We start from the raw sequence: 25,045 nt of genomic DNA, 5'->3' as shown, positions 1-25,045 counted from the left end.
TTTAAATGACTTATTCAAAGTCATGTAATGAGATAGTATAAATGCGAATTGTGAAGATTCGACTTAAAATGAATTTAGAAAGCTAATTTCCCATCTTGATGTAATGCTTAATTCCTTCCTTGTTCTGTATTACATCTTGGAATTTGATAACTTGCACTGTGCTACTTCAGAATATGAACCATGTCTCATTCTTCATTGTCTTCCTAGCCTAGTTAGCAGTTCCCGGAACCTAGTAGGTCCTTAATACAGTAATGTGTATTGATGTGGATTGCTTTCAGAGACAGTCATATCAGTTCCTTCAGGGCTGCAGTGAGCCAAGATACTACTACTTGGAAAGGTTTAATTAAGCACAGAAGGTAATCCTGTGGGAAGAAAAATTTTCCTGAGTTCACAAAACCACAGATTTAAATTGTAGCTTGCAAACATTAAGATTTGATTGACCTGGTTCCTCTTAGTGGTTTGACCTTCTTCCATTTTTTTTTAAACCTGTATTTCCATGAAGAGATGGACCATACCTTTTTTTTTTTTTTTTTAATTTGCTTTGGTCATCTTCTTACTATATCCCAAGCTGATGCTAACAAATTTTCTTTCATGTATAAATAAGTAGTAACATATGTATAATTTAACACAATAAAGCCTATTACATTGGGAAAAGTTATCTTTAATATGTAAAGATATCTATTTTATTATTATGTTTACTAAATGCTAATTAGTATTGAAAATTGTACTTATTGAAGTTATATAAATAATTTCAAAATTATAATGTCAAATGTTCAGTTTCTGATACGTAAGAATTTCTAACATTAAATTGTTTAGTCTATAGGAAGAAAATACCTGCTGACTTTTCTTAAACCACTATTTAATATCATTTAGATATTGTGATTTTAAAACACTCTTTAAAATGTACAAATTAACGCTCCAATTTAAAAAAAATGAGTTGTTAGAGCGTTGCATTACCTTATGTTTTTGTGAGGAGGAAATGGTTTTAATGAAGGTTTAATGTATAAAACATGTTGTTCTCAATTTACTTCGTAGACAGTTGCAAAAAAATTTTAGGAGAAAATGCTAAACCCAATTATGGTTGTCAAGTCACTATTCAGTCTGAACAAGAAAAGCAATTAATGAAACAGTATCGCCGAGAAGAAAAAAGAAATGCTAGACGAGAGAAAAAGGCTGGAGAAGATGGTGAAGTTTCCGAAGGACTTATGTGCTTTGATCCTAAGGAATTGCGGATACAAAGGTAATAAAAGCCAGTAGTTGAAAAAATACTTGTGTTGTAATTGCTACTTTTTGTATATTCCCATTTTTAGTTTAGTTTTAATAATTTATATTACTCTTCTAGTCACATTTTCTTACAAGAATAGAATTTTGTTGTATGAAAACCTCATTTTCTGGGATAGGAAAGCTATTTTAGATGCTATGCATACACATACCATTAGATGAATATTTCTGAAGCCTGCACAAATTTGAGTTTTTGGTTTTTTCTAGCTTAATAAATACTTTTTCCCATGTTGTTATTTAGAAGTTGAAAGGAGGAAAATTAAATGGAAGCCTTATTACACTTGGTTTTTAAATATTGAAACCCATGTTCAAAAAGGAATTTATACACATCTTTGGATTGTGACAAACAAAATTATAAGCGTGCTGTTACCTAAAAATGTGTTGACTCCTGTGTGATTATACAGAACATTTCAGGATTGCTAGTATCTTCCTTTGTATAGTTTTATTTATTCTCTTTTATAATAAAAACCTACCTCAAATAGGTATTAGTGACCTTTTTTAGTGTGCTTTTCATTGCAAGGCAAGAATTTCAGATGTTGCCTGTTCTTTTTCTTTTTGCAGAGAGCAAGCACTCCTGAATGCTAGAAGTGTTCCAATTCTGAGCAGGCAGAGGGACATGGACTTTGAAAAAATACGTTATCCCCATGTTTATGATTCCCAGGCGGAAGCCATGAGAACATCAGCATTCATTGCTGGTGCAAAGGTATGAAATTGGTGTATGATTGCTTTTGGAAAATACGTCTATTGTGAGGAAATGACGCATAGATTTTCCCAGTTTCCTTTGTTACTTCAGTAGTAATTGACTATACTGAGCTAAATTGTATTTTAAAATAATAGGGAAAATGAAATACTGCAGTGTATATAGTCTTTGACACATAGTAGGTATTTAAAATATACTTGTTCTCTCTTTCATTACATATGCAACTTGTATTTTTGAATTTTAGCAGATATGTTGCTTTTTGACTGAACTTTACATCACATACTGCGTGTTTTTCCTGCCTTCTCGAGTACATTTTTCATCCAGAATACCATCTAATTAATACATAGTTCAAGATTCATCAACATAATATGGTTAATTTGTTATATGAGATACCTGATACATGAATGCTTTGTGTGTGTGTAGGGTTTGTGTTTGCTTGTTTGTTTAGGCTTCCTTTCCTTTAAATTAGCTAACTAAAGAATATCATAGAGTATTTTTTAAATTATTGTTGGATTTTAATTTTAACAGATGATTTTGCCAGAAGGAATCCAAAGAGAGAATAACAAGATGTATGAAGAAGTAAAGATTCCCTACAGTGAGCCAATGCCAGCTGGCTTTGAGGAAAAACCAGTTTATATCCAGGACTTAGATGAGGTGAGATGATCATTTTATAGAGTTGATGTTTTTGATGCTTGCTGTGTTTATGAATGGATTTGTATTTGCAAAATTATTTTTATATGTCAGATAATACAATAAAGAGACATGCAGTTGGTTATTAAAGATGTATAGTAGGGGAATTTAAATTTAAAAACATGCATGCATACATTTCTTTATGTATACGCACATGCTTATGTACATTTCTGTGTATATAATTCTGTGACTTCATGTATATTTTGGTTATTCCAGCTAATATTTGGTTTAACCTGTATAAACGGACTCAAGTAAAATGTTTGAAAGGCTTTATGTATTATATTAACATGTCAAATGGTCAGCCTACAATAAAATAAAATATTATTTGAGGAAGGGGGAGCTAAATGCTAAATTATTTTCTTTTATTTATTTTCTTTCAACTCTTAAATTTTAAATAATTTCAGACCTACGAAAAAGTTACATAGATGGTATGATCCACATACCCTTTGTCTCAATTTACGGTTTGTTAAAATCTTGCCATGCTTGCTTTATCTCAAAATAAAATATTTTAGTTTAGTTAAAGTATATATATTATTTAAAGTTAATCTTTTCTGTCAGCAAATGAAAGTTCCTTTATTTTTGAGCCATATACAGTCATTCAGCAAAATCAAATATTACAGGCAAGCAAAAAGAGCAGCGTAAGGTACAACCGCAGCCAACCAAAGTTAACTCCGTTCTCTCTCTATGTGTGCGTGTGTATTTTGTTTTACAGAAATTGAATTAATAATACGTATTGTTTTTGTGCTTGTTTACATACTTACATATGTCTTTCTATGTCTATATATATATATATATATATATATATATATATATATACACTTAGCATTATTTTTATTTACCATACAGTATTCCATTTTATGCCTACTTACAGTTCTTTATTATTACAGTTTTAAGTTGTGTTCTACAATAAGTTTTCATAGTGGACCAAAATTGTGATTCAACCTGTATTAGTGGGTTTCATTCTGTACATTAGAATTACCTGTAGAACTTTTTCAAAATCCAAATGGTTTGGCCCTTATTTAGTCATAAATTATTAGAAGGGGCCAAGATGTCTATATTTTGAGGATGATTTTTGAAGCTCTATAGGTGTTTTGTAACGCAGCCAAGGATGAGAGCCTGAAGAATTAAATAATTATATACGTAATTCTTTTTAAATCTTACTAGTCATTATAAGCAGTATCATCATGAAGGTTTATTTCATTCTCTATATTTAATACTAAACTTTTTTATGTGAAAGCACTGCCATTCATTGTCTGTATAATGAATGAGTCAGGGTTTTTATTTTTTCCTGCTTATTTCTAAATAAACATTCATCTTTATTTAGATTATAGAAGAGTTTTTGAATAGATTAATTCCACCTGCAACCGTAATGTCTCTTTGCCATGTAAACTAATATACTTACAGGTTCCATGGAGTAGGGTCTAGACATCATTGGGGATCATTGTTCTGCCTACCACATGTGATGAGGATGACCACAGTTGAACTTCACCTGTTGAAGGACATCTGTATTGTTTACAGGCAGGGGATATTATGGATTGTGTAAGTCCATTCAGGCTGCCTGGGTGGCTCAAACAATGAAAATTTGATTTTTTCACAGTGGAAGCTAAAAGTCCCAGATCAAAGTCCTGGCAGATTTGGTTTCTGGTGAGGACTCTTTTTCTGGCTTGCCGACAGCTGCTTTCCTACTGTGTCCCTATGGCCAAACATGGCCTTTTTTCACTGTAAGAGCAGATACAGGTGTTTGGTTTCACTTCCTCTTTTTATAAATGACACTGGCCCTATTGGTTTAGGGCCTCACCCAGATGACCTCATTTAACCTTAGTTTCTTCCCTACAGGTGCTGTCTCCAGATATAGTCACACTGGGGTTAAGGCTTAAGTTATGAATCTGGGGGGGACGTAAGTTCTCTGGGATAAATGCCCAGCAGTATAATTACTGTGTCATATTGTAGTTGCCTGTTTAGTTTTCTAAGAAACTACCAAACCTGTAAGTGGAATAACTATAAATGGAGTAACATTTTATATTCCCACCAACAATCCAGGGTGAGCTAGTTACTTCACATACTCACCAGTATTTGGTGTTGTCAGTATTTAAAATTTTTATTTTAGCCACTTTATATTTTAATATACATTATTTATATTTCAACCATTCTGTTAGTGTGTATTCTCATTGTGGTTTTAATTTGCTCTTCTACAGGAGTAGTAATAATTGGGGAATAATACATACAAATACCGTGGGTTAAGTATACAAGTAAATTATTTGATGCCATATCACTTTAGATAATGGTCCCACCGGTTGTCATAAGCTGTGAATACTAATATAGACCTCAGGAGAAAACATAGGTGTTAATAGAATGTTAGTTTAGTAGATGCTTGTGTTGACTTGGATCTTTTTTATATAAGGTAGAAAAGTACCAGGGCAAGTGGTATTGAAGATGGTATCTTTCTCTTTTCACTGAGATTCATAACTACAGGTTATTCCTAACAGCCCTATAGAACTCTAGATAAAGTGCTTTTATGTCTTTTCCCTGGCCAAATGTTACATTGGATAAATTTGTCCTGCCTTCTTAATTTACTTCTATAATTTCATTAAAAAGAGAAGCAGGATTTAAAATTATAAAATGATGTACAGAAATGCTGTTAAATGGGTTTTGTACTTTCTTGGAACGGTAATAATGTAAAAAAAATTAGATAGAGCTCTGTATGAGTCAGGACTCATTCATTTGGAAGTTAGAGAAATCACAGTCAAAGCAGGCTTTGGCAAAGGAGGCAACTTACTGACTTTCCTAACTGGAGTGTCCTGGAGTAAAGCTATCTATGTACCCAGCTGGATAGATAGGTTCATATGATGTCATCAGAACTTGTCCTCTGTCTTTCTCTCTCTCTTTCTTTCTCCATCTGCCTTTTCCCTTTCCCTTCCCCATTATCTCTTCCTCCCTCTCCTTTACCCCCACTACTGCCCCCTTTCTATTCCTTTGGTACTTTCATCCCTGACCCCCAGATAGACTTTCCTCCTATAGCCAGGGAAGTATGTTTGACAGGAACTCCAAACATATCTGCTTCCCCATACCCTAACCCTAAAAGTCAAGAGGGTTTTCTCCACACGTTCTGCCAGAAAAAACCTCCTGGGATTCACTCTGATTTTCTGACTTTGGTCACCAGTTCATTTCTGAACCAACTTCCTTCCTGGTGGTGGGATTGTGGGGCTCTTACTGACCATGCCTACTGTCTTGTGTATCCTCCTTGTCAGCCCCTCAGGAGCCAGTGGGAGTCAAGGAGGAATTTCCCAAAAGAAAGGTGTATGCTGTTACTACCTTAAAATGGAGAATAAGAAAGATGCTAAGCAGGCATAGCTACGTCTTTGATAGTTTGAGTAAGTCAGTCAGGTTTGCTTTCTGTTGGTGTTAAATAAGTTGATTTCTTTCTGTTTTCCTATTTGGGGGTATGTTTGTAAAATAGCCAATAGAGTGTTATTCAGCAAAAATGGAGTACTGACCCAACTGTAATATTTGGTTTGGAAAGGTAGTATAAAAAGATGCACATAATGTTTCATTTGAGAAGTTAAGAAAGTTGAGTCCTATAAAATGTGAATGTACAGAATCTGAGGTTTTCTATCACCCCAATTTCTTGAACCCCATGCTCACAGTTTAGGTTCCGGGGGAAATTACAAAAAATGTATTATCTCTGCCTTCAGTTACTCAATGTAGTGTGTCTGCTCCACACCATGTCCATGGAAATAACTGATACAGTGGGGTATGTTGCAAAGATGCCGTGGCAGCTCAGAGAAGGCAGACTAATGAATTCACAGAAGCCTTCACTGGAGGTGAATGTGAGGGCATAGGATTTTGCCAGGCAGGCAGAGGGCAGTGGGGTGAATCTTAGGCAAAGGGTGCACCATGAAGCAGTATGTGGCCTTCCGGAAGCAAGTGTTTCGGTATTGTTAGCATGTACGATGTAAGTGTACAGTGGCAGTAAGTTGGTCTGAAAAGAGACTGAGTTTACACACGAAGAGCTTTGAAAATCATGCTAAGAGGTTTAGACTCAATACTGTGGGAAATAATTTCTTCTTAAAAATAGAGTAAATTGCCCTAGCTGGTGTGGCTCTGTGGATTGAGTGCCACCCTGTGAACCAAAGGGTCACCAGTTCCAATTCCCAGTCTAGGGCACATGCTGGGGTTGCAGACCAGGTCCCCAGTAGAGAGTGCACGAGAGGCAACCGCACACTGATGTTTCTTTCACTCTCTCCCTCCCTTCCCCTCTCTAAAAAGAAATAAAATCTGAAAAAAAAGAAAAAAGAAAAATAGAGCCTGAAAGGGGCTTAAAAAAACAGAGTAAATTATGCATTTTTTTTCACTTAGAGGGGTTGCCCTGGTTGCAACGCAAAGTCTAAAGTAGAGAATAGAGCCGCTGCAGGAGTTAAAGAGAGAAACGCTCCAAGCCTGAGTTAAGAAAGTGGCCACCTATATGAAAAATAGGACAATGAAGAATAATTTAGCTACTAATATATGGAAGATCTGATGACATTAAATGGAGGGGATGAAGTGGAGAAAGACTCCAGAAAGACTCATCCAAGGCAGCCTGGATGAGTGAGAGTGCCATTTATTGAGACCAGCAGTAAGAGAAAAGGAAACGGTTTGTGCTTGTTAAGTGGAGGCGGCAGCGTATCTGTTCGGTTTGGAGCGGGGCCTCTGAATCCAGGCTGACAGTTTGACTTGACTCTGCAATCTAGTGTTTCATTTGTAAAATTGGGAGAATAGCAGTTACCTCATCGTTTTATTATGAGGATTAAATTAGTTAATATATATGAAACGTTTTGAAGAGTGTTCATTACTTAATACATTTTTTTCGCTAACGTGTTAGCTTAAAATGATGAGTGTAATGATGAAAACTGACACTGTGAGATCAGAGTATGGATAAAATAAAAAGCCTTATCATTACTTTGGAGATTATATTTGCTAAATAAATTACTTCTGTGCTTATTTATGCTATTCAGCTATTCTTTCATTCCAAACACATGTGCATTACTATTGGATTCTACCAAACAAGATCAGGAAGACCTGTTTATCATACTCACTGTATCAAGACATCTAGAGGAGTTTCTAATTAATTGATAGAAACTAAAGAAACCAGTTATTGTAATTATTGACATCTGCAGTTTTCTCAAGATTGAGAGTTTGGAAAAAGTCAAATAGAATCAGAAAAGAAAAAAGATGTTACTTTTCCTTTGATTTTACTTTGTCCTCTGAACCTGAGGATCCTATAGTTAAAGGGTTTATTGATACAGTTTGATTCATTCAGATTATAAAGACAAGAAAACTAAAGAAGAATCCAGAAAAATACTTCAGGGTATGGATCTTTTTAATGAGCTCAACTTGAACAGGATGAAATGCTGCTAAAACCTGGACTTGCTCCCACATAAAAAGCCTTTTTCTGAAACATCCCACAGGCTGCTTATTACACTGTCAAGCAATTCATCAGGACCAGGGCCTTAAACCACTCACTGTCTTTTTAAGAGATGGTAGTAAGAAGTAACAACAAATATAAGTTTAAAGCCGAAAAGTGAGTTTACAATGTTTTTCACACTAATAAAGATCTTAGCAAAGAAGATTTCACAAACTTCATGAAAAAATGAAACAATATAGCACAAATTAAATTTCTAATCATTTTAACAAAGTCTAATTTCCCTTGATACATACCTAGCAATTGGAAACATGAAAATTCTAATTCTTTTTGCTGATCTATTTGTCACATTTTTTAGTACTTATTACCACCAGAACGAGCAAATGAGTAACAAACATGTAAATGTAGACTATTTCTCCATCTCTTGTAAGCCCCATAATACGTTAGTCTTTTTTTTCCCTGTGGCAGTCTTTTAAGATACAGAAATAATAACAACAAGCAGTTTTTTTATATTTGTGTACCTGGCTGGTACCCTTTATGCCTTTTTGTAGATCTAGATTTCTATCTGGTATTCTCTTGTTGTAGTACAGGTCTGTTTGTGATAAATTCTTTTGGCTTTGTATGTCTGAAAATGTCTTCATTTTGTCTTTGTTCTTGAAAAATAGATATTCCACTTGATAGAGAATTCTAAGTTGACAATTTTTCCTCCAGCACTTACAGATGTAGCTGTGTTGTATTTCTTTTTTAAAATTTTATTTGTTGATTTGAGAGGGAGAAACATTGATTTGTTGTTCCACTTATTTATTATCCATTGGTTGATTCTTGTATGTGCCCCAACTGGGGATCAAATCTGAAACCTTGGCATATCGGGGTGATGCTCTAACCAACTGAGCTACCTGGCCAGGGCTGAATTCTTGCTTAAATTGTTTCTAATGAGAAGTATGCTCTCATTCCTATCTTCCTCTCTTTGAAATACGTCTTTTATTTTCTGGTTGATTTTTGAGGTTTTCTCCTTATCACTGGTTTTAGGCAGTTTGATTATGATGTGACTTAATACTAGCTTTCTGTTATTGTATAAGAAATTACCAAAAATGTAGTGATTCTTAAAATGTCCATTTATCATCTCATAGTTCTGGAGGTTCGATTTGGGTGGGCTTGACTGTGTTCTCTGTTCAGGGTTTCTCAAGGGCAAAATCATGCTGTTGGACATGCCGAACTCTTATCTGGAAACTCTGGGGAAGGATTCCTTTCCAGGCTCGTTCAGGTTGGTGGCCAAATCCATTTCCTTGCAGTTATAGAACTGAGGTTCGCATTTCTGTGCTGTTGGTCATTCTTAGCTTCTAAAGACTGCCACATTGAATTCCTTGTGTGTGTGTTTTTATTGTTCAGTTATAGCTGTCCCAGTTTTTCCCCCATCGTTCTTCCCCACCCCGCTGCCCTCATGTGCTCTAAATCTGATTTTTTTCCCTTGCAGCTGAAAAACCTCCCTGACCTTAAAAGATTCATATGAGTAGGTCAGACTCGCCCAGACAATCCCCTATGTGTAAAGGTCAACGTTTCATGTAGTGTAACCTAATCCAATGAGTAAATCCATTGTATTCAAAGTTCTGAGGTTTATGCAGGCTGTTTATACCATGGAGTAGGTAGTAGGGATTATTAGGAAGGAAATCTTGACAGCCAACTTAGGTCTGTCTATCACTGCTGTGATGTGATTTTCTTTTTTGTGTGTGTGTGCTTGACATTGGTTAAGCGTCTTGGGTCTGTGGTTTATAGTTTTCATCAGATGTGGGAGATTACCAGCCATTCTTTTTCATAAAATAAAGATTTTTATTTTCCTTTCCCCCTTTTCAGGAACTCTCTGAAGGAGGCTAATAATTGCATTTCCAGATAAGTCATTTTCCAAGGAAGGAAAAGTTCTGTTCTCACAATGACAAATTACTGGAAAAGTGAGATGCGTTAGGCCTTCTGAAGTTGTCATGCAGCTTACTGATGTTCTTTCAACATTTTCCTTTTTCTTCCTTTTTTTTTTTTTTTTTAGTTCATGTTTCATTTTGGGCAGTTTGTGTTACCTTGTCTTCGACTTCACTCATCTTCTGCAGTGTCTAAAACGTTGCTAATCCCATCCAGTGTACTTTTTAGTCTCATTCATTGTAGCTTAATCTCTAGAAGCTTTATTTGGGTTCTTCGGATCTCTTCCGTGTCTCTAACTATGCAGTCATTTGTGGAGCCGAGGGGCCCTGCTGCATAGTCATGATTGGCTTCCTTTTTGTTAAAGTACCCTTTCAAAATGTGATAACCAGTCTTAGCTTATCGGCCATAAAAATAAAAATAAAATAAAATAAAAATAGGCTTCTGGCCAGTTTTGGCCCTCGGGCCGTATATGCCGGCCCTTGCTCTAGCTTCTTGAAGAGTCTTTCATTTGTAGTATTTCTGGATTGATTTTAATTGATGAATATTTCTTATTATTTTTTCTTTTTATAATAGTATACTTTGTCGTTCTTGATCAACTACCAGACATTGTGATTTTACATGTTGAATATTGGATACTTTTGTATTCTTATAAATATTCTTGAATTTTTCTTCTGGGACATACTTAAAATACTTCAGATCAATTTGAGGTTTTCAGGTCTCGCTTTTAAAATTTCCTAAATAGACCAGAGCAGCATTTAGTGTAGACGTAAGGTCTAATTTTATCCCTCTCCTGAGGAAACGCTCTTCCAAGTACTCTAATTCCCAGTTAGTTCAGAGGTTTTCCACTACGGCTCCTGAGAACAGGAGCTATTCCAGACCCTGTGTGGTGAGGTTTGAGTTTGCTTCCTCTAATCTATTCACAGAGTTCTTTCTCCTACCTTGGGTGTTTTTCTCATATACTGTGCTGTTCAGTACTCACCTAGAGACTTGAGGGAGACTCTCTGCAGATCTCTGGAGCTATCAACTCTCTCCCCCCATCCCCGTCCTCAATCGCTTTCTCTCCCTCTCTCTCATTATCTTTTTACAATAAAAATATCTCCCCCAAATGGAGAAACTCAACTCTAAGGGAATGAAGTAGGACATGAAGCTAATAGAGATAAGAATTATTACTCCCCAAAAGCTCACAGAATCCTATGTTTTAACAGAACCTTCAGTATTTATCTGTGGATTTTATTTTCTTTTTAAACCAAAAGCAGCAGATAACTCTGGAAATTGGAAATCACAGCAAGTCAAAAGGTTTGTTTTCCTACCTCTTTCTGAAGGAGGTTAATAGCCAATTGCATCCCAAGATAAGTCATTGTCCAATGAAGGAAAAAATCCTGTATTCACAGTTACAAATTATTGGAAAAGTAAGGTCATAAACAATATGACAAAAAAAAAAAAAAGGAGTTGACCCCACCCCACCTTTTCTCACCCTGCCTGCAGTAGCAGTTCTCCTTGGGCAGTTCTCATTGGCCCCTCCCAACATCCGCCACAGAAGGAAGACATTGGCAGTGTGTGGAGACATTTTTGGTTGCCACAACCAGGAGGGTGCTGGTGGGACCTAGTAAATAGAAACAAGGATGCTGTTGAACAGTCTACAGTGTACATGGCAGCCTCTCACAACAAAGAATTCCCAAAGTGTCAATAATGCCAAGACTGAGAAACCCCAGAACAGTGCTGTTATCTAAACTTCATTCCTCCATAGTTAGATATCTGGAAGCTTGGGGGTGGGGGGTTGTCAGATTTTATTTTTGTCTTTTCTGATTGTTGACTAGATCTAAAAACATTATTACACAATAACATTGTTCAAACTTTTAAATTCCAGTCTCTTTCTACTTCTTTGATATTTTTATCATGTATTTTAGTCTACTTGTTTTAGTTTTTACAATAGATACTTTTATTACTGTTACTATTATTTTACAGACAGTAGCTATTCGGATTTGCCTATTTATTTTACTAGTTTTTAAATTCCATCTAATGTTTTCATGTTCTGTGCCTTTTCATTGCCTGAGTTTTCTTTAATAAGAATTTGGTGGTGGCAATAATCTCTTAATTTTTGTTAATCTAAAATGTCTTTGTTTTATCATTGTTGAAAGATATTTTCACTGATGATAGAATTGTGTTTATAATTATTTCTCTTAGCACATTAAAGATATTTATCGCATTCTATCTTAGTGCATTAAATATGGAGTTATATCATCTGCTTTTTGCTTTTGAGAAATCTGTAATCAGTCTAATTATGATTTGTTTTCAAGTAAGCTTTTCTTTCTGGCTGCTTTTAAGATCTTCCCTGTCCCTTAGCATTTTTCATTGTTACCATGGTGTTCCTAGATAAAGCTTTCTTTTTAACCTCTTATTCATTAACTCTTTTCCCATTCTGTTGTCTGCTTAACATCATCAACCAAAAGACATTACGGGAGAAAAAAGGAATTTACATTTTTCCATGCCCCTTAACCTGGCAGACATTATTAAGTAACAAAAAAAATCGAAAAAAAGAAACAGAGGGTGTCCCCTCGTCTTCAGTGACCTTGCATCATAGTTGGGAACATCAGAAGGCATCTGTGTTAAGTATTTACCAACAAAATAGTGTGGAGTGAACTGAGTAAAAATCAGTAGTTTGGATTTAATCTTATACAAAGGACAGAGGGAGCAATGCAGGCTATAATTGCTAATGAAGATTTCTTGGAGAACATGAGCCTTGAGTTGTTTGTTGTAGTCTGGGGGAATTGGGCTTTATTTGAACAGTGATAATGAACTTAACCATGTTTTTAAATTTTTTTTATCCTCACCGGAGGACTTTTTTTTTCATTGCATTTTGAAAGAAAGGAAGGGGGAGAGAGAAACATCGATGCAAGAAAGAAGCATCGGTTGGTTGTCTCCTGTGAGTGCCAGGACCAGGGATCAAATGCACCTGGACCAGGGATCCAACCCACAACCTTTCGGTTATGGGATGACGCTCCAACCAACTGAGCGACACTGGCCAGGACAGCCATGTTTTTTATAACAGAGCTGGTGTGGGGTACACAGAAAAAGGAACAGTTCTTGATTGTGTGGGCCTCCTATAAAATGTTGAAGATTATGTCTTATCCATGTGACTTTTTATATAGAAACTCTGAAATGATATATTTGTTATAAAAACTCCATCACTCTTAGGAGGGCCATTATTTTATGTATTAGAGTATTACCTAAAATATTACTATGAAACTGTAAGAAAAAATTAAAAATTTCTTGGCTTATTCTCAAAAGTAATTAAGGATTTTGATGCATTCAATCTGGTATGTATGAAAAATATTCTATGTATACTATCTTCTGTTTTGGGGGGGTCAATAAATGTTTAAGCTTTGTTATAAAGTTATAAATAACAGATTTTTTAATTTATTTGTGACTCCCAGCAATTATTTAAATTATGTGATTAAACAACAATGTTTACTTATTATGAAAGTGTCCTAAAATTCATATATATGAAATAGCTAGATCTTACTTGAAGGGAAATACTACCATTTTTTCCCTTCTAAAGACTTAAATTTGTTTGTGTGCTCTGAACTTTCTCAGGATTGCAGTACTATAAAGGCTACTGGGAACACTTGCAAATAGCTCACTAGGAAAAGGGCACCAGCTGCTTGAAAAATACCTGCTCAACTAGAGAGAGTGATAACTAACATCTGCCTCTGCCTAGGAGAAATCTAATAAAATAACTTTCATTACAACCTACACTTCATTTATTTTTATGGCAGGAAATTAGAAGAGAGAAGATTTAAAGCTTACTTAGAACTTGATTATGTTCCGAAGTATGAAAACTAGAGGAATTTAACTTGTAATATGGGAATTTCAAATTGCTTTAGAAATAGACTTAATCCCTGTTATCTCCTGTTTTAATAAACAGAAATATTTGGTATGATTTTGTTGCTATTTATACTGTTTTCATTATTTGTCTCTGGAAATACACACGGATGAGTCATCAGTTGTCAGTAATCACTCCTGATTGGTGCAAGGCGTTATGCTAGGAGGTGTGATGGTGTTAAGGGTTTTAGAATTATAATTCTGCCTTACTCTGTAGTTAGACAAGTAGAACTGATGTTGACTTCCAGCTTCACCATGCACACTTTTTGTGATGTGGATCGAGTTGGATAGCATCTCTAAGTCCCACCTTCCACAGTGAACTATTTATATTGAAGATTAAATGAGTCAACACATAGAATATGTGTAGTAGAGTCTGTGATGCATTTTAGGTGATCTGTACATTCCCAGTTGGAGTGATGCTTATATAAACTGTTCCTTCACTTTATTTCTCACTCTGATAGCTGAAGTTTGCTGTTTAATAAGGCTACACTTGTGAATTTTTCTGTTAAGGGTTATCGGCAAATAGACTTACTTCTGTATAAATAACTTTTAAATTCCTCAGAGATAGATATTGAAGTAATGTGGAATGTAGCTTTAAAAAAATGAAGCTAAAGGAAGTCATATTTCATTAGTAAATACTCTGCATTTCATTAGACACCTTATATTACCTTACTTAATTCCCTCATGTAAACTGAGAACAAGAGGTTTTACAAAGGACAAGTTTAAGTTTGATGCAGTGGTACAAATATCAAAGAGTAAACATGTAAATTTCCTTGCTTTTTGCGTTCTCAACAAGATCTTATGTTCTTGATAAATTTCAGAGGTGTGTGAAAATAATTATGGGAAAATAATTACATTTAATTTGGGTAATTTTAAATGTATCTGGAAATCATTATGTAAAGAAATCTCAGTGAATTCTTAAGCAGTCTATATAATGTTTTATTATATGTTTCAGAACTGTTTCCTTTAAATGTTTTGCTTTTTCTATCAAATCTTTACATACTACACAGGAAGTTCAAGCAAAACATTATTCTTATAGTTACACCTTAATAAACTTCTTTTTAATTTGATACATGTTTTAAACATGGTTTTATTCCTTTTTTGAGTAAAATGTACTTTGTTCTTTTCAAGTTTGGTTGTGTTAAAGTACTAGAAATCAGATGACTAAGGATATCTAATTACTGTGCTGGGAATGGGTAGAGAAAGTTAGGATCCCATTCTTCATCTTGCTTATACTTGATGATAATCACTTGTTAAGTAATGTACAATTGCTATTTTCCACCTTAGGCAAGTGAATGAAAATCTCAAGGTTTAGTTCTAGAAATCTGTCATTTTTCAAAGCATGCACACTCCCTACCCCAAGTTTGAGAAGCTCATTCGCAAAGGACTGGCCCCTTCCGCAAATCCTCAGCTGAGCTTCTCTCCAGCAGTCTTTGACTGGGCCCTTCTTTTGGGTGGTAGGTTTAGCATATTCAGAATGCTTCCAAGTGAGCTTCAGATCTCATGTGGGGAAATAAGCAGTAAATTTTAGTTTAAGGAAGCAATTTATAAGTCCAGTTTACTGCTTATTTCCCCAACAAAAAATAATTCTCAGATCACCTATTTTATGGAAATTAGTTAATGACATTAATTGTGTGTTTAAAATGTTACATTTTAAAAATATATCAATATAAATGGTATTTCTAAATTTCTGATCTTCAGGAAAGCAATATCAAGTATGTTAAGCATTGGAATATTGGAATACACACACACATTTGTCCATTGAACTGACCAGTATAAATAAGGCATTAGTACTTTGATTTATATGACATGTTTTTTCAATGTTGTTATTTACAGTAAATGAAATCTTGACTTGAAACCATAGTAATTTATTCAAATATTGTTAGATTGAGTGCAAGTGGAGCAATTCACTTGAGGATTCTGGTGGTGAAATTTTCTTGTTGGAGGAGATGTATATTTAAAATGACATTCTTGCTTTAGTTTTGGGAAGTTTAAAGTCGTAGGTACTGTAAAAAAATTTAAATGAAATTATCTATCATTTAATATCTGTAATAGTTTGTGAGCTTGACTACAAAAGTCCAAATATTTTAAAAGACTTTAAGCAAGCTAGTGGAAATAATTTAAAGGTTAAAGTTGGAGCTAAAACCAGTTATTACCGTAAATATCAGCCAAGAAACTGAACATGACATGTTCTGTGTGGGATTCAACAGAATTTGACTGAGATACCTTGCTTCAGTTTTGTTGCCATGGTGCAGCTGTTTATTAGAAGGAGTGTCGCATAATTTGGGCCAAGTTGATTGTAATGCCAATGAAATAATGGTGTCTTACATTTTTTAGGTACAACACTTATAATGGCATTCTGGAGGGACGCTTACAATACATTTTGGTATGAGTTCATCTCCCTTACGAAAACAATATATTAACTTCATAGAAAGCACCAGATGGTTAGCTTTCAATTTCACTTCTGCTTTAAACCTCTGCAGTTTGTGTACTTAATTGTAACGTTGGTTTTGTGAAATCAGCCCCCATGTATTATGGGGGTTCTGTCTAAAGCAAACCAAAGCTAGCCAAGTCAAACCTATAGCCTTGCTCAAACCATGTCTTTTACTCTCGTGTCGCGCACTGTGCCTGTGACTTTGGCATAGTACCTTGGTGAAGGTGTTTCAGAGTAACATCTGACACATTGAATTGTTAAGATCACGCTGGTAGAAACACAAATGTGCAATTTCATTGGTTTATCAGTGCAGTTTGTTACGATTCTGCACCCAAAGTTTTGGGAAATTGGGGTCCTCTTGTCTCCCATTATACCCTAAGTTTTCATGAAACGTGATATTGCTATTGTTTCTTTTTCTCTCTTTGTGTTTTTCTCCTCAAGGACAGTCAGGAATAGCTTTTTATTTATCATTTTGTCTTCGGGGAGGAAGTGAAGTAGAGAAGGGCCATCCATCTATGTATATAGTTGGGTTTTTTGTTGTCATTATGCTTCTTAGGTGGACTGTTTTCAGTATGAGAGGAATTGACACGTGAATATATTAATATTTTTGGTTACTCTTTTAAAAGGTGTAAATGTTTCATTAAATAATATGAAATGATTATGAATTGTGCATTGTGGTTTTTCATCGCATTTTTGTATGTAATGAAATTTGACTCAGTTTCATTTTAGAAAGTAACCTGATTTTCACAAAATGTTATAATCTTACTTCCTTCAAAGATTTAATGGTAGATTACACTCATGGGGTCTTTTGTTGCTAAAACATAATTTCCCCTATAGAGAATGTCTGATTCAAAATGAATCATTGTCATGAAACATTAAAACACAAATTCAGTAAAGGAGAAGTAACAGTGGTCATATACTTCTTGTCTCTTAAGGAACAGAATGCAGTGACTTTTCAGTGCATTTACAAGTGGGAGTACACATTGAAAATTTGGTGTTTGGTGAAGTGTAGGACTCTGTATGAGATAATGAAGAACAAGGTGAATCAGGTATAGGCCAGGGATGGGGAGTGATGAGGAGGATACAGGACACATGTGGTGTTTCGGAAAACGGACTCTGGCAGGAAGGCTCAGAGACCAGAGGCCCAGTTAGGAGAATGGGAATGTGGTCAGAATGTGGGGGACTGTTCTGGAGAACCTGGAGCCAGACAAAGACAGTGAGGATGGGGCAGAGAGGAGCCAAGGGCCAAGAAACATCATGAAGGAACATGACCCTCATAGGTCTTTTAGGTCCTGAGGACCACAAACCAAACCAAACAAAAAAATATTTTAACAGACTTTTCCCTTTCCTATAGAAATCTATCCCTCATAGAGCACAAAACTACTAAAGGTGTGGCACAAAAATGTATGTAGCTTATTAAAAGAAGAATAAGACAGGGTTCTAGAAAGCAGGTACTAACCACGGGAGCTGAGACCTGGAACTAGGGATGTGCCCGTAAACAAAGACTGTTCCTGAGGTGGAAGACAGAGCCAAACAGCATTTCTTGCACAGACACTCACATCAGTTTAATTATTTTGTAATTAAAATGCACACACAGCAGATATCAGCTGTCACATCTTTCCATTGTTGCACTGGAAATGACAGATAGTGTCAGGAAGATTTTAAAAGATGTGCAAGTTATATTTTGAAACAACACTTGGTTTTTTGTTCCCAGAGCAAATATAGCAGGAGCTGATGTGATTCAATGTAACTTGCGGTTTCACTGGAAACTGCAGTAAATGCATGTAGAAAAAAATAGTTTGGCTAGTGTTTGTGATAAATGATGGAAAACCATGCTCACATTAAGCTTGACAACCGGTTGTCAAGCTTAATGTGAGCAGAAGAATTTATACCAATTTCCTGTTCTAGAGATAGTCAGTGTGCTTAACGTGGAATGTCTTAAGTATTACTTAATTTATGAAAATTCCTCGGTGCTGCAGCTCGAAGGTAGTATTATGATTTAATCAAAATGACTCAGCTGAAGCAAATACAGAAAAAACAACATCACTCAATATTTGCTTTGTGCCAGGTTCAATGCTAGGTCTTTGGTGGGGTAAAGTATATTCCTAACTCTACATAGTCTCATATTCTAGAAGAAAATAACTCCTTATACTTATTATTTAGCAGTTTAGAAAATATAAATGGTTTCATTTGATCAAGTGAAGTCTTTGTCAGTCTTTAAAAAAAAAGTTGAATAATGAAGCTTCTGTTGGAACCGATTTTGTATGTGGTAGATGTTTAGACTTAACTGTTTTTATTTTAGACTTTGAGGTCAGAGTACAGAGATAAGTATTTGTGACTTAATCACTGTGGAAAAGAACTTTAATTCCATTCTTTAAGAGACACAAGAAACAATTGTTTTCTTGTGTCTTTGCTTACTAAAGATAAATTCATAGAGAGCAAGCAATCAGATAAAAACTAATGTTCTTTTTCTTTCCAAAAGCATCCTCAAAGATTGAAAGTTTATAATGTATTTCAACTTCCTTACTTGACTCAGATAAGGTTAGGGCCTTTCCGACCATGTTAATGGATTTTGGATTCTGCCCTAAGAGCCTTTCCTGCAATGCAGTCTGCTGTGTTCTAACAGTGTATTAGTCAACTTTAAACATTATGTAACTAATCTGGAAGCCGTCTAGAGCTGCACTGTTTAACATGGTAGCCGCTAGCCACCTGTGGCAGGTAAGCATTTGAAATATAGTTAGTCTGGATTGCTTTAAGTACAAAACATACTAATTTCTTAGATTTAATATGAAAAAAATGCAAAGTGTTTCATTATTAATTTTTGTTGCATATTAAAATACATTAGGTTAAATAAAGTTATAAAATTAATGTTGCTTTCTCTAAGTGTGTTTTAATATTTCTGCTGGAAATTTTAAATTTATTTATTTGGCCTATATCCTGTTTTTGTTGGACATTATTGATCCAGACTAGGAATGTTTAAAGTTTTTTAAACATTATTACTGTATTTTTTGGACTATAAGACGCACCCCCCCAATTTGGGAAGGAAATGGGGGTGTGTCTTATAGTCCGAGTACAGTGTGCCTGGCTCACTGGGGCAGGGGGGTGGGGAGCCGCGGTGGAGCGGGTTTTTTTCCCTATTTTGCTCCTCTAAAACCTAGGTACGTCTTATGATCCGGTGCGTCTTATAGTCCGGAAAATATGTTTTTTGTTTGTTGTTTGTTTGTTGTTTGTTTGTAGAGCTCACTTGTTTTTTAATATGTAGTCCCAGTCCTTAAGATTTTTCCTACCATGAGAGTGTCTGGTGTTTGGCTTTCCTTTATTTTTAGTAGAGTGTGAAATTTTATTTTAGGTCTGCTACTACTGTGTACCTTGGGTGAAAATGCATTTAAAAAAATCTTTGACCTCCAAAGTGACGTGCAATTGCCTGCTTGAAATTTCTACTCGGACATGTAATGGGCCTTTCAGATAGAATGTAGTTTTCCTCTCTCAGTCTGTCCTCATAGCCCTTCTTATGTCATCAATAGAACGGCCGTCCATCTGCTTGTGGAGAAAAGGTCATCTTTGATATATCTCCTTTCTTCCCACTCTGTCACATTTAGGTCATCATCAATTCATTGGTTCTACCTCAAAAATATAGTTTGTATCCTTTTATTTCTGTTTCCACCTCTCTGAAGTAAACCAGCATTAACCCTCACTGGCACTACTGGCCAAGTTTTCTACCATTCATCAATCTATTTTCACATGGGAGCCAGCTAGAGCTTTAAAAAATGTACTTACCACTCTTTTAATCATGCAGAGACTTTTTGTTGTATTGCAAATAAAAACCCAAGCCCTTTACCATAACTTACAATTGCCCACACAATATGACTCCTACCTTCCTTCTCTATGTTGTATGACCATTTACTCACTCAGCCGCACAAATCTCCAAACAGGTCCATGAACATATCAGCTTAGCCCCGACTTACTTAGTCTAGCTCTAGGTCCTTGTTCTGCCTAGAATACACAATGTACACCGTGCTTCACATTTAATCATGGTCTGCTTCTTGTTATTTTGACCCCAACTCGGGTACCTCTCTTGAGGCGCCTCCAAAAGACATAATTTAAATTAACTGTGACGTTCCACTCCCCAATACTACTCTGTACCATCTATTAAAATTTTATTCATATTAGTATTTGAAATATAATCCGATTGTTCAGTGGTGAGTATGTTGATTTTTTTTCATCTTCCCTCCTCATTACAGTGTATGTTGTATAACTACCTTTCTGACCATTTAAACTATTTTGGGCACATAGAGGTTCAATAAGTATTTGCCATATGAATGGAGGGTGAACTCAGCCATGAACGGCAGATCAGATTTCCTTTAATGTTTCCTATAAGGAGTCCCTAAGTCATCTCTGTTAGAAGGATCACACGGAGCAAGGTTTGTGAAGAATATTAAGGTGGTGAGATTCTAGCAAATAGAGCTTGGACTGAGTGTGCTCATCATCTCAGTTGCAATAATCTCTGATTCCCAAATTTTGAACCTAAGCCACGTGCTGTATAGATCCAAAGGAAACTTAAACTGTGAAGGTTATGCAGTATATATATCTTGGGTACCTATGATTTTTCCTAAATATATGCTGAAATTATAATATTTACTGTTAAGATATTTTACATTTAAGATTCTAATACATATACTAGCTTAAAATTATGGCATTGTCCTGGTTTCATCTTAGATCCTTTGTTAATGCTTTTTAAAATTTATTGGAAATGTAAGTACCCACGTTTGATTATTATAAACAATTAATGCAGTATGTTTAGTGTACATTTTTGGTGTTCCAGGTAAATAACATCAGATTATTTTTAAACATATAGTGTGCACTTGGGAGCAGCCAGGGTTTGATTAGCAATATTAGAAACATAAATTTGTATGGAATTGCCTCACTGAGTCATATCATTTTTGTAAGATTAGAAGTCTGATGAATCCAAATATGTATAACAAGAGGATTTAGGTGGGAGCTTTAACATTTCAAACATTTTTGATCTGCTGATTATGATATATTTTGAAAATGTGTAGTTAAAATCAATTAAAAGGGAAAATGACATATATTTAGAATGGCTGAGTGGCCCAAACAAAAAGCCTTTGGATAAATGAGCCACAAGACACTCAGTTTTCTTTATAAAAAGCAAATGCTAAAACACTAAGAAAAAATAATTACAGTTTAACATTATACATTAATTAATGTATAAAATTAATATATTTTTTTTGTTAGAAAAATACCACATGTTTGGAAGCAATGATTGTTAGTATCATTTAATTAGACATTAGTGTATACATGAAATATAAACAAAACAGTGACTATTACTACATCGTTCTAAATTTGAGCACAGCAGTTTTGATATAACCACACTCTTGCTCTTTTGGTTTCTTAAGATATTTGTGAGTATAACTGGAATATTATTCAAATACAAGGAATCCCTTCTGCATAATGGACTTTAACTTAATTATCTCATGTCCCAGGAGCTGTCAGACACATTTCAAATATACTGGTCCTCTAGTGATACATTTTTGATATTGTTACAATTGCTTTCTTTGCACATTCCTTTTAACTTTTTAAAGTGAGTTTATTGATGAAAATTGTTTCATTCATTTTCATAAATTCAAAATGAGAAACGAAAAGAAAGTTTTGGGAAGAGGAGTAGAACGTGGGCTGCTTGAATTTATAAATTAATTTTGGAGGGTTTTTACTTTTGTCTTTGTAACTTGCTGTTTCTTACCCCCTTGTATATATGCAACTATATGTCAAGGGTTCCATTGCAACAGTTTTTTTGAAATGAATGTGAACTCTAATTGACTGGCAAAATAAATCATTGTATGATATTATTTTAAACAGTAAATCTGGTAGTAGTTTGTATTTGGAGTTAAGACAAACAGTTGAGGTCCTATCTCTTCCACAATTAGCAGTGTGAACTTGGGTGGACTTGAATTATTGAACTAGGCCATGGGGTATTTTTGCTAATTTTCTTAGAAGTCTTTCAGGGAAAACTTCAGAGGTTTCTGGAGGATTCTGTATGCAGTCTAGTCTTTGTAGTTTGGTCATGGCCTACTTTTCCATGTTCATCTCTGCTACCCCTTCCTCCCATATCCATCACACAACTACTGACTTCTGACTCCCTCTAGGTGTTTTCTAATACTTTGTTTTTTCACCCAAAATGGCATTCTTCTAACTGACTTTTCCGTCTGATATCAAAGTGTGTAGTTCATCTTTTTTATGGCAAACTAAAATGATGTAAGTTCTAACATGGCTTTTGTTTAACCATTGCTAATACATTGTAAGGGTCACTTCAGACACTCTAACTTTTATTAAGAAAATGAGTATTTAAACTGATACATTTTTACTATAATAATATTTATACAAGTGGTAAGTAAATGATTGTAGAATTGAGTAAAAACAGTTATAAACTTCCTAATAAGTTTGTCAGTGTATTCTTCTGATGTTTTAGATTACTTCTTGCTTGAACTGTAATCTTTAAGGACATAAGAAATAAGTTTAAAAAAAATTTTTAATCCTCATCTGAAGATACATCCATCAATTTTAGAGAGAAGAAGGGAGGGGGAGGGGGAGAGAGAGAGACAGAGAGAGAGAGAGAGAGAGGCATCCATGTGAGAGAGAAACATTGATTAGCTGCCTCCTGTTTGCGCCCCAACTGGGAATCGAACCTGCAACCTTTTTGGTGTACGGGACGATGCTCCAACCACTGAGCACGCTGGCCAGGGCATGAAATAAGTTTTTAATTTAAGGTTGAGTAGTTTGTTTGTTTGTTTTTCCTGAACTGCTACAAATGTGTTTTGATTTGTTCCAGTTTACTCTTTCTTTTGAGGATATTAGGTGTGCAGTGCATATCTTTTAAAGACTTTCCCCCTCATTTATTCAATTGATTTATTAGTCAATTAAAATTTATTTAGAAGCTTATTATGTTCTTGGTAATTGGCTAGGTGCTAGGGAAATATATAAAAGTAATAAAATGGAATCCTTAGTTTCAATCCATGAGGCCAGATATACATACAAACAAATAATTTCAATATTTGGTTAAAGAGTCATAATGACAATATAAAAAGAATGCTGTATGAACGTTTAGCTGCTGAGAGAAATGGGAGTTCCTTAAATCTTTTTAAATATGGCAAAGTATAAATAAGGAAATATAATAATTGTTTAGGGCAGCGGTGTCAAACTCATTTTCACCGGGGGCCACATCAGCCTTGTGGTTGCTTTCAAAGGGCCGAATGTAATTTTAGGACTGTACAAATGTAACTACTCCTTAACTAGGGGCAAGGCGCTCAGCCGCAGGGTAGGAACAAGATGCAAGGCCGGATACGACAAGATGGGGGGTTGGATTCTGCCCGTGGGCCTTGTGTTTACCACCTGTGACTTTGGGAATTGGAGAGACCAGAGATTACACTTGAACTTGAATGATAATGAAGCATTTCTCAGGGTCGGGAAATGTATTATAGAAAGTGCAAAAGCACAAAGAAGGATCAGAGCATAATATATATAAATATCAGTGTTGGAAGATAACAAGGGTTTACATTCTGAAGGGTCTTATATGGGGAACACTCTGTGCCTTTAAAGGTCTTATGTGTTGCATATCCTGTACTCAACATTGACAGTGAAAAGTCTTTGAAAAAATTTTGATCTGATATGTAGCATCAGATATGTAGTTAAGGAATAGCAGACTGTATTCTTGTCAGGAGTCTATAGTGTTTGAAAACGGCAGCATTCATTCACAGCACTATTTCAGTAAGTCTCATAAAAGCTAAGATGACCTATTACAGTGATGATAATCAGTACTATTAATTTATTTTAACATTTAACAAGCTCCTCTATGTATGGTTTATGCTATGATTCTGAAGTTATACTGAGTTCAAATCCTAGCTCTAGTATTTATAGCTGTGTTAAACAAGTTTTTTTTAAGTCTTGGTTTTCTCATCTATAAAATAGTTTGGCGTGGTTATTACAAATAATAAAGGTAATTAATATGAAGGATTTACACTGTGATTGTTCCATACTAAGCACTCCATAATTGTTAGCTATTTTTGCCAACCTTCATAATTTTCTTACATATTAATACCACTAACTTTATTTTATAGAGGACACAGAGCTCAGAGATATTAAGTATCTTCAAAGTTAAACTGAAAATAGTGGCAAAGCCAAAGTTTTAACCTGAGCTTTTGAGCCCAAATCTCATGTTCTGAAAAATGTGCTGAACTGCCTGTCCAAGGCTGAGTCATCAGTGCAAATAGATGAAGTATTACTGGTAGTCTCAGATGGTTGATCTGCTTAAGAGTTCAGGACTACAGAAGTTACTTTGATCCCTTCAAAGTATGGGTTTTGTCCAGACAAAAGCATAAGAGAGTATATGTTTATATTATATTTTATATCATTTTTTTAAAAAGATTCATTAAGGTATAATTGCCATACAACAAGCCATATATACATAGAGTGACAATTTGATGAGTTTAGCACATGGAAGTAACACGTGAAAGCATCACCACTGTCACAACACAGCAGATACCGTATTTTTCGGACCATAACACGCACCTAGGTTTTAGAGGAGGAAAATAGGAAAAAAATTTTGAAGCAAAAAATGTGGTAAAATATTTAATAACGTAAATAACATGATACCCTCCCCTCCAGCGAGCCAGGTAAGCTATATTCGGACTATAAGATGCATCCCCATTTTCCTCCCAAATTTGGGGGGAAAGTGCAT

General features: G+C 35.1%; 1 protein-coding gene across 5 annotated transcripts in view; it reads left to right on the top strand.

Annotated features, from left to right (window-relative positions):
* ASCC3 (activating signal cointegrator 1 complex subunit 3) overlaps nucleotides 1-25,045 on the top strand; it is a 327,691-nt gene that overhangs the window by 83,468 nt on the left and 219,178 nt on the right. For all 5 annotated transcript variants that reach the window (XM_024551762.3, XM_045188637.3, XM_053914249.2 and 2 more), the window contains exons 6-8: nucleotides 1,036-1,240; nucleotides 1,843-1,984; nucleotides 2,510-2,635. In XM_024551762.3, coding sequence (XP_024407530.2) covers nucleotides 1,036-1,240; nucleotides 1,843-1,984; nucleotides 2,510-2,635 — 473 coding nt within the window. The remainder of the gene's footprint in view (nucleotides 1-1,035; nucleotides 1,241-1,842; nucleotides 1,985-2,509; nucleotides 2,636-25,045) is intronic.

Source organism: Desmodus rotundus, chromosome 11 (genome assembly GCF_022682495.2).
Source record: "Desmodus rotundus isolate HL8 chromosome 11, HLdesRot8A.1, whole genome shotgun sequence".
NCBI classification, from domain to species: Eukaryota; Metazoa; Chordata; class Mammalia; order Chiroptera; family Phyllostomidae; genus Desmodus; species Desmodus rotundus.
The sequence above is the reverse complement of the archived record's forward strand: the minus strand, read 5'-3'. Positions and strand labels throughout refer to the sequence as shown.